General features: G+C 38.6%; 2 protein-coding genes across 5 annotated transcripts in view; one reads left to right on the top strand and one right to left on the bottom strand.

Annotated features, from left to right (window-relative positions):
* Positions 1 to 1,936: 1,936 nt before the first annotated feature.
* LOC109546616 (inositol polyphosphate 5-phosphatase OCRL) lies at positions 1,937 to 6,868 on the bottom strand. 4 transcript variants are annotated; one of them, XM_019917621.2, is made up of 16 exons: positions 6,276 to 6,868; positions 5,826 to 6,006; positions 5,644 to 5,775; positions 5,487 to 5,581; positions 4,701 to 4,822; positions 4,470 to 4,640; positions 4,255 to 4,417; positions 4,023 to 4,195; positions 3,813 to 3,960; positions 3,615 to 3,763; positions 3,313 to 3,553; positions 3,099 to 3,213; positions 2,834 to 3,045; positions 2,607 to 2,778; positions 2,404 to 2,531; positions 1,937 to 2,350 (listed from the first exon to the last, which is right to left on the bottom strand). In XM_019917621.2, exons 1-16 carry the CDS (start codon positions 6,345 to 6,347, stop codon positions 2,105 to 2,107), a joined length of 2,520 nt encoding a protein of 839 aa, XP_019773180.1. In that variant the 5' UTR covers positions 6,348 to 6,868; the 3' UTR covers positions 1,937 to 2,104. The 4 variants fall into 4 exon arrangements, with proteins under 4 accessions (XP_019773180.1, XP_019773181.1, XP_048522403.1 ...); XM_019917622.2 differs by having other exon boundaries at positions 3,099 to 3,195; positions 6,276 to 6,865; XM_048666446.1 differs by having other exon boundaries at positions 5,487 to 5,578; positions 6,276 to 6,865.
* Positions 6,869 to 6,887: 19 nt separating this feature from the next.
* The window catches only part of LOC109546607 (Ca(2+)/calmodulin-responsive adenylate cyclase), a gene marked incomplete at its 3' end in the record, with an annotated part of 72,167 nt that continues 69,584 nt past the window's right edge, over positions 6,888 to 9,470 (top strand). The window contains 1 exon segment of the mRNA XM_048666444.1: positions 6,888 to 7,196.

Raw genomic sequence — 9,470 nt, 5'->3', positions numbered from 1 at the left:
TAGAAAATTGAAAAAGCATTTAGAAGAAAGAGTAACTTGACTAAAACTAAAAAATTCTGAAATTTTAAAGAAATTTGAAACATTTTATTAATAAATGGCCCTTAAAATAAATCTAAAAACAAGTAAAACAAGTCATCAACATTTTCTCAGCAACGGAACTAAGTTACTGTACCGATGCGTTGGGTTAGCGCAAGCCATTTGAGTAGCACTGCGCCAATTCCTAAAAATTCACTGAGTTACCCCGGCCTAATATGCGAGTTTACTTATATGAGTTTGCTGAGCTACTTTATTAAGAAAAGCTGACCCGGTGAATTACTGCGCCGGTTCGTTGGGTTGGCACACACATTTGCGCAGCACTACGCCAATTCATAAAGCGACAAAACTGTTCGGGATTAAATTTTGCTTGTACTAATAAACCGAAAAATTCGAGTATTGATTACCGATTGACGATTTCCGTGTCAGATTTGACATGCGAAAACCGCTGGGGATAATCGGTTATTTTAAGTAGTTTTTATCGAACTTAAACCTGGAAAAGCGCAAAAAAATGAGGGCACTGTGAATAGCAAACTGCGTTTTGCGAGTTGCAAAGAACAAGTTCAAACTAGGGCTAACATCTCAAAAATTTCTTACCACCCTTAATTAAACACCTGCTGCAGAAAATGTGGCCGCACTCCGCTAAGTAGAACTTCATGCTGGACTCCAATTTGGAGAAGCACTTGTTGCAACGCACCCAATTCATTCTCAAGCCGTTTTTCAATCAAAAAAATACAAAATTGCCCGAAAAGTACAAATTGATAGCTGGCAAAACCTCGAAAATGAGTCATTGTTTGATATCTGGGGTACGACAGATTAAGCTTTCCTGATTCCGTTACAGTTTTCTGTTTTAGCTGCTCGCAATCCATTAAGCTTCAGTGTCGCCAACAAAAGACCTAGCGAGGACAATTTTAAATTAACTTAAATAGATGATAAAACTGGTAGAAAAAAGCGCAAGTAACTGATCTATGGTATTTGTGCTTCTCTAGAATACTCTGCACTGACCATTTGCAACAGCGTTTAAAGATCACAACCGCAGTGACAACTCCGAGTAAAATGAAAAGGTGCACAATTTTTAAAAAGTATGGTTACATCACCCATCACAACACATTGTTATACATTAAAACAAATTATCCGGTACTTTGGGGAAAATGCTTAGAAACTGCCTAAAAATTGCCAGCTACACTTTACTTAAAAGTGTCCCAAACAGCCAGACACTATCGTCTGCAATTCGACCATTTTCACAATCGATATTATGCCCCAGAGTGGCGGTTTATCAAGTAGTGAGACACAAAGGCAAACGCTCGAAAAAACAAAATAGCGACAGCGACTCAGATCCGAAGAACTCAGAACTCAGTGAAGACCCAGTTCTGAACAGACACAGCAAAGTTATGACTCTAAGTGTCACATCGTTGAGAGTCGATGGTATATTGAGGGGGGCCCTGGGTATAGCACGAAATAAAATAGAAACCCTGTTCTACGAAAACAAAATTCTCGTAAATGGGCAGAAAATATCCAAGAAAAGTGTTACAATTCACCCAGGTGATGAAGTTGATCTCATCAAAGGGCCTGATGTAAGAAACCCCAATTTTATGACTGTGGCTCGAGTAGAGGTGTTGTCAATTAAAGCCAACGGGGAAGAAAGCATCGATGTAAAAGTAAGGAGAAATAAAACACTTAGCATAGAATCAATTCTATGAATAAGACAAAAACCTGTATAGAGATAACTATTTTTATTAATATTTAATTGAATAAAACATGTTGAAATTTCAACACCCATCTCAACGTAAAACTAGAAAAATACTGGCAAATTAGTTTATAAATTATTAAGTGTTAAAACATTTACAAGATTACTTTTACATTTTACACACACCAAACTCTGCACTTATTTAAAACCACATTCTTCTCAGAATTATTATTTGTTCAACTCGTACAAAATGTAAACACAAAAAGCCATCTACTTTCCGCAAAGCCAATGGCAACAGGATAATTAATATACTTGTTCGAATTTGCAGACTATTAGATTATTAGTTGCTCATTTACTAGATCCTACCTGATTATTGTTGCTAATTCACTTCGGAAGAAGCGATGAGCTCAGATCATTCATAAGAAAATTGTATACAAAGTTAGCTTTCCCTCTACTGGCCTGTGGCTTGGAGTTTCTAATCTGATCTCTAAGTAATATATCCCCAAACAGCGAAGCCAACGTTTTGGCATCGTAACCGTTATCGTTGCTATACCTTAACAGCTCTTGTAGAAACATGCAGACGTAGAGAAACACTGTACGGTGAATGTCGTTCACTTTTTGAAGAATCAACTAAAAATGTTCAATGTTTTCGCTCAGTTTCCGAAGAAACTCATACCATTTACCTGTCGACAGTTTTCGAAGTTGTTGGCTGCAGCAATGCAAACATCTTGAAGCTCAAACGGAATGACTGGGTCTTTGGTATAAGACAAAAACAATAGAAGCGATTCGGCGATGGCTTGCGGCGTTCCAGCTAAAGCAAACTGTTAAGAAAAATTATGCTCAAACTCAATCACGGTTAGTGCATCCAATCAGTAGAAAAGGATACGAATTGGTTCTTGAGATCCGCAATCTAGCCAATCGCGGATGTGTATGAGCTCTTCGTGAAGCGCACAAGACTCAAAAAGATCTCTAGTTTTCAAGCCGTGTCTGTATAAATAGTCTACTAAAAGCCACAGTTCTCTGGGCACCGAATAGTAGATGGGCGATATATTGTTTCGCTGCAATGTAAGTTAAAATTCAGCTAAACTGGCTGGATTTTACTCATAGAATTACCGCTAAATTCCACTCTTCATCGCTCAAGTGCAAAATGGGCACTTGTATTCGGACCAGTGAAGACAGTGACTGTGTGAAGCACGACTTTTGGCACGTTCCGTTAACTATGATGAACATGTCTTTGCCGCCTTTCAAGTGCAAAACTAATATATCGTCTAAGGTATCCAGGTCGGTTTCTAAATTCACTTCCAGTCTCACATCGCATTTTTCACCTAAATCAGCAGATTCATCATCAGGCTTAATTCGCACTGGGTACGGAATTTACCTGGGTTGATGCTGCCGGAAAAAGGCACAATCCGTAGCCAGTCTTTGCAGTAGAAAGATTCATCCAATTTTTTAATAAATTCGAATTCTGCTGGGACCTGAAGAAGTTCAGCGTTCTGTAGAACAATAGTCTAAAGACCTACAGCTAGAGCTACTCTCGATCCTCGTGCGTGTTTCATGAACGTTTGCATGCAAAAATCAATAGAGCGACTTACCACTCCGGTGTTTGCAATAATTATATCCCTACATTGCGGCTCACGAAATTTAACCAAATCGAATGTGACCTCAGTTTGATCGACCGTCACTTGAGGCAAAAATTCGTTTTCGTGCTTATCCATCTTCTTCAGCAGATCTTCGTGAACTTTCCGATACTTCGTTGGATCCACCACACTAATTTCCGATTTAAATAACGCACTGACTGGCTTATGATCGCTTACTTTTAAATCCATATGACTCCTGAAACAAAACAAAAACACGAACCATATTTATTCATTATAAAACTGCGTTTTTTACTTACCGGTAGTACAGCTGATGGATGCCTCGACCACGCCATAATATCCGATCAGTCCAGGCGGGAGGGCGTGCTTTTTCGCTGGTATCGTAGACATCAGTAAATAAATCGAACTTATAGGTGGGCTGAAAGGTGATGTCGCCCTCCAAGTAGTCCTAAAAAGTTTGTTTGTTTTTTGCGCTCACTGCTAGGGGAGGAACTTACCAGAAGCACATTACCCCTTTCGCGTTGTTGATTTAATTGATCCACTTTGAGAAGGGCGTTCGTTTCGTTCCGCTGCAACAGCACTTTTACTTGGGTGTTCGACAAGTCGGTTATTCGATAATTTAGATCCCCTAACCAGTATACCTGGCTGAAACGAAAAAATCGTTAAAACACTCTTTAAAACATGTGAAAATAAATTAAATTGCTCACTCATGATCCTTAATGGCTGGAGGGTTTCTTCGAAAATTAATCCTCGCATTGATGTCCTTGTAATCTTGGTTTCGCCTTTCGTACTCTTCGACATGGGCCGCCAAGTGGCAGTTAACAAAGCAAAGGGACGTGTTATGGAGCTCGAGTCTAACTGCCACTCCTCCTTTGTTGCCCTAAAAATGCACGAAACTCGCATCAAAACGAATCTTAATTCACTTTGGAAAATATCTACCATTTTTCCTAATAAACCAGTGCCGACAGTATCGAAAGACACATTGCGAACGTGCTGATAATGTTGGTTATTGATCATAACAGCCAGCTGCATCCCAACCAACCTGGCTAGAGCCACTAATCTATATTTCGCATTCGGATGCAATCCATCCATTACCAGTTTTCTGCAATTGGCAAAGTTTGGACAAGGCTTTCAGTGATTGGTTTCGAACTCACTGCCATTCGGCTTCTCTGGGAGTATCGTTGAAAATAAATGCTTCCTTGCTCAAGTCGATCTCTTGAAAACCAATGGCATACACATCAGGAGGATTTTCATCGTAGCTAAGCCAGGATCTTAAGGAGGCGCTGCATGGTTGACCGTTTACATTCCAAGTTCCAACGAAAATTCTATGTTGCAGACAAAAAGCTGCGTAGTCAAAACAGTCCTTTTTCTATTGTTTGACTTACGTAAATTCCTGTTTCTGTGTAAATTCTGAGTCCCGCAACTTCAGCTGATATCGGAGCATAGACTCTCTGTTAATGGCAGTTTGTCCCTGGGTCATTCCATCTCGAACTAACACGAATTCGGACTGAAAAAAGGACATTTTGATGTTATCAACCAGTAGCTGAAACCCTTACTACTGGCCTAGCTAATTACAGCGCAAATGTATATACTAATCCTACAGATAAAAGATGTTTTATTGAACTGATAACAGGCATTTTATCAATTTGCAGACACTCAGGCAATTTTTGAATGATCCTAAATGTCCTAGCAAGTGGTTTTTGTCAAAAGGTAATCTTTAGATACATATTGAGATTCCCCAAAATCATGCCAGTTTCTGGTGATTGAACGTGGGGTCCGAACCAAACTAGTCGACTTAAAATTTAAGGGGAAGTCAAGTATGAGCTAGTGAGGATTGATTATCGGCTCACTTTTTTTTAATATTAAGTTCGAAAGAAGGATTGCAGAAATCTTTTACCCATGCGATTGAGATCAATGCTTAAACTCGTTCGTTTATATCTCGGAAGCGGTGGAAACTATCATCCTAAGACCTGTTTTCCTACACTCTGACAAAACAGATGCAAAACTTGTCACCAAAGATATTTGCAAGTTTTTATTTAAAAAAACGCTGGTGAGTTTTGCCTATCAACTAGAATTTTCGCTATTAATACAAAGCCATGCTCTCCTAGTAGCAAAAAGCAGCTAAAATTCAATCGCAAATAAATAAATAAAGTGGCGAATTGGAGTCTTACTTGATCTGATATGGGGTCCGAGTTCCTATTGGACTGATTCATGGTGCCAAAGTACTTCTCCAGCCAGGTAAAGTTTGGTTTGCTGGTTGATACTACTGAAAAAAAGAGCAGCCTTTAGAAAAATTGACTGCTAATTGAGTTAAAATCCTGCCATTACCCTCCTTGGACCTGATAAGTTCCGCTGCAAAATTACAACTCTCTTTTCCCACTTCTATGTTATATTCATATCGATTCTGTTTGTACTTTATTACCAGTATAACATGATTCTGACCGGCAACTGGCTCTGTTTCTAAAAGCGAACATTTTTTTCTACTGTAAATGATGATGGTAATGACTTACCACAAGCAAAGCTCTGATCAACAGGAACAACAGTTTCGATCGACAGATCAGAAAAGCTTACTGGTTGAGTTCGGGAGGAGACAAGCACAAATAAAGCAAAAGAATTGTTGTACTCCACTAAAGCCAAAATTCTATTACTGTTATTTTGTGGCCCATCCACTATCGATACATTTAAATTAATCTGGAGGAAATTTAAGGAATACAATTGCTGGAAATCCAAGGTATTTAATGTGATCAGAGGAAAGGAGTATTATCTAGCCTTAATGAATCTAAATAAACAATAAATCTATTGAATGTTAGTTTGAGTTAGAGCTAGGTGTTTCAAATAGTGTTCTACGAGTTAGCTGCTTGCTCAAACATTCTCTATTCATCTGAGTGGATCATACAGGCTAATGGAGCTCAATATAACTAGTGAAGAACGTAGCAGCTTGCCTGCATGGAAAAGGATACGCTTTTTACTACTTCAGCTGCCAAGAACTTAGCCTGAACAATATTGAATACATCCAGATGAGTGGCTAACATTGTTTAGATGTTTGACTCATTTTTCACTGATCAAGGTGTTTTCCTGCTTCTAGTCCAGCGCTTTGGCAAACAAATGGAGATTAATTTTCCGGAAATGAATTAAACCAATAAGTTAAAAGCGCAATTAATAGACTAATCAATTAATTAATGAATGTTTTCTTAGTAAAAACATTCAGTGTCAGTGAAAATGTCAAAATCTGGGGTTATAGTATGAGCTAGATAGAGCTCTTGGAGAATTGTCAAGCCCAACTTGAACAAAATCCCCAATTTTTGGCTTAAAGGACCAAACTAAAGTCATAATTTCCCTTTCATGAGGAGAATGCAGGATTTTTCTACTTGATTTGTTGATAATTCCCATATTGCAGCCAAATGTACTGAGGTAAGCTGCAGACCTCTTCTGTTGTTACCGGTAGTTCGATCTCAATGCAAAAGAGGGCCCTGGCTGTTTTACTTGCTAAGGACAATTAGTGTGAAGCGCAAGTCCTCAGGCATCTTTGTCTTACCAATGGAGGTTAAAGGTCCTGAAAGAGCGTTCACATTTGTTTTTGTCCGAAAGCCTGAACCTGAAAGCAAGCAGGCAGTTTACTGATGCAGCCCGGACGCTCTCGCGTTTCGATGCCTTTGTCTCGAAAGTATTGAGCGGACTTTTCTTGATAAATATAAAATAGAGTCGTCGTGTTTTTGAGAGAAAATGCCTTTTCTGTGAAAGAACTGACTGTTTTTGGCCCACTCGATGCTAGTGCTTGTTTGACCCACCCTGACAATTTGTTTTTTTGACTATTTGTAACTGTTTTGTGCCGATGCGTTCGCTGATCACTCTGGATTAAAGCTGGAGAAAGATGTGAACAGGTAAGATGCGTTTGGGGGTGCTGGGTTTGAACAGTGTTTCAATTTCAGCAGTTTTATAATGAAGGCACGAATCTCTCCCAGGAGTTACACTTACAACTTGCCGATTATACCTTGATGCAACACCTAAAAGATTCCTTTAGCCCCCTTGCAGATTCGTTTCAGGCCAGTGAGACGGAGGGAGTCTATGTAAACTGTAGAAAAGTGTATGAACTTACTTATTCCATGGAACTGCTTGGACTAGAGATTCTTATGCATGGCTGCTCAATTACTGCTTGACTGATTTTGCCTAAAAAAAACAGGAATTAGTTGATCATTTTTTTTGCAAAAGCAATGAGAAGAAATATGCTGAAGTATTGCTTACGTGCATTCATACAAAATTCAAATTTATATTAAATAAATGATTTTAATCGGTTATTCTTTTTTAATCTACCTGAGAATTTAATTAGTCGATTTAAAACGCCTCCAAACTCATTTAACATCGATTTAGATGGATTTTTGCTGGCAGTCTGAGCATTTGATAGGGTTGTCAGTGGCTAAAACAACCTCTAAAAATCGCTGTCTGCAACCAACAAAACAGCATGGGGCCAATTTTTTAAAACCAAAGGACATTTTCTAGTTTATCAGACTGGCCTTTTTAAAGCTAACAATAGGCTCTTCTTGTACAAAATCTTTTTACTACCAACTTTTGTTAGCGGTGTATTTTGTAAAAACGCGATTTTCGGATGGATCAACTGGAAAATACACAAATAACGATTTAAATTCAATTTTAATACTGCAACTAAATATCTACAAAATGTGAAAATTGTATGGCTGAGAAATGAGCTACCTTTATTAAGTGCATTTTTGAACATGGATAGTTCAATTAACGCAAAACACATGTAACTATTTAAACCCACACGTGTCAGACCTTCAGCGCTTTTTCCTCCGAACTAATTTACCATTCATCGCTGCTTTAAAAAGAGAACAAACGGTTTTTTTATTAAATATCCACGTGCATCTCAAATCCAATTTCCGCTATAATTGGCTACACATAACACGAAAATAGATTTCACTCAACAGGGAAACCGTTAAAGGGTCATTAGATACAACCAGAGCACCCGAAATCAGCCCCTATTCAACAACCTGTTTGACCGAAAACCTGCCGATAGCTAAGCAATTTTTTGTGGATTTTTCTTGAAAACAGTTCTTATAATCGGTGGCCGCAGTGGTTGGTGAGTCTGAAAATAAAAACAAAAGTCCACCGATAGACGCGTGTAAGTTGCGATGCCGATGACTGAATGTTTGGACGCAATCCAAAAAATGTTCAACTTGACACGGTTTGCTTGGTCAATTATTGCAAAATCACCGACGAAGTTTCATTGTGCTTAATTTGTGACGACGACTTTTGCAACTATGAATCAGTTACAAGTTCGCAATTTGTGCATGTTAATCATTACCGCAACAACAACCGTTGGCTGCTAAAACTCATCAAGTCGACTCTTGAGGTCTAAAGAGAAAATCTCATTCTGAAGGAAATTTGAGAATTGAGAACAGTAAACCCGTTTTATCCGAATTTCTAGTAGTTTAAGGGAAATACCCCAATTTTTTATAGTGAAAGTTACGATAACAAGAGTTGAAAATTGAAGAAGCGAAAGGGAGTTTCGGGGAGGAGGGAGCCCGAGAACCATTCGAAAAACTGCTTCGAAACAAAATGCGGGAAATATAGTTGTTACACCAAATCTATAATGCAGACAAAAGTGGCTATTTTTTTGGAAATTACTCCCAAGGGCGGAGCCAGGGGGGGTCATGGGGGTCGTGACCCTCCCATTCAATTCTCTATCCAACGATGCCAAAACGAATTCTCTGGCTCGAATGGTTCTTGAGAAACTTCGAAAAAAGCAGCGTCATGTTCAAGTGGATTTTGCAACTCAAAAAAAACCACGCAAATCTAAAACTTATTGAATTCAAGCATTTTTTGAGAAAACTGCCAACATTTCCTTATCGATGGTTCACTTTCTAAAAAGGCCATTTATTTCTCTCTAGAATGATGTACACGTGAGCGTTCTTGTTCATTTTGCCTCCGAGATATGAGCAAAAACGGAACGGAAAACATTAAATTTTGGCATAATCTTGCACCTAAGTGTCTGATATTCAAATTTCACTTTCTGGGTCAAAACTACTCGAATTTAAAACTCACGTTGTTACGACTGAATCGACTTTTCCATTCTCTATCCAACGATGCCAAAACGAATTCTGTGGCTCGAATGGTTCTTGAGAAACCTTGAAAAAAGCAGC

Source organism: Dendroctonus ponderosae, unplaced genomic scaffold (genome assembly GCF_020466585.1).
Source record: "Dendroctonus ponderosae isolate FM_Combo_2020 unplaced genomic scaffold, Dpon_F_20191213v2 Dpon_F_20191213_5, whole genome shotgun sequence".
Classification (NCBI taxonomy): domain Eukaryota; kingdom Metazoa; phylum Arthropoda; class Insecta; order Coleoptera; family Curculionidae; genus Dendroctonus; species Dendroctonus ponderosae.
Note: the sequence above shows the minus strand (reverse complement) of the source record. Positions and strands in the feature narration are given on the sequence as shown.

What these genes read in the sequence shown, in the direction of transcription:
- LOC109546616 (XM_019917621.2), bottom strand. Translation starts at nt 6,347, where the DNA reads ATGTTAGCCACTCATCTGGATGTATTCAATATTGTTCAGGCTAAGTTC. An exon ending in CTGGTTTATTAGGAAAAATG is followed by an intron (nt 4,196 to 4,254) that starts GTAGATATTTTC and finishes GTGCATTTTTAG; the next exon opens with GGCAACAAAGGAGGAGTGGC. An exon ending in TTATTGCAAACACCGGAGTG is followed by an intron (nt 3,214 to 3,312) that starts GTAAGTCGCTCT and finishes ATTGTTCTACAG; the next exon opens with AACGCTGAACTTCTTCAGGT.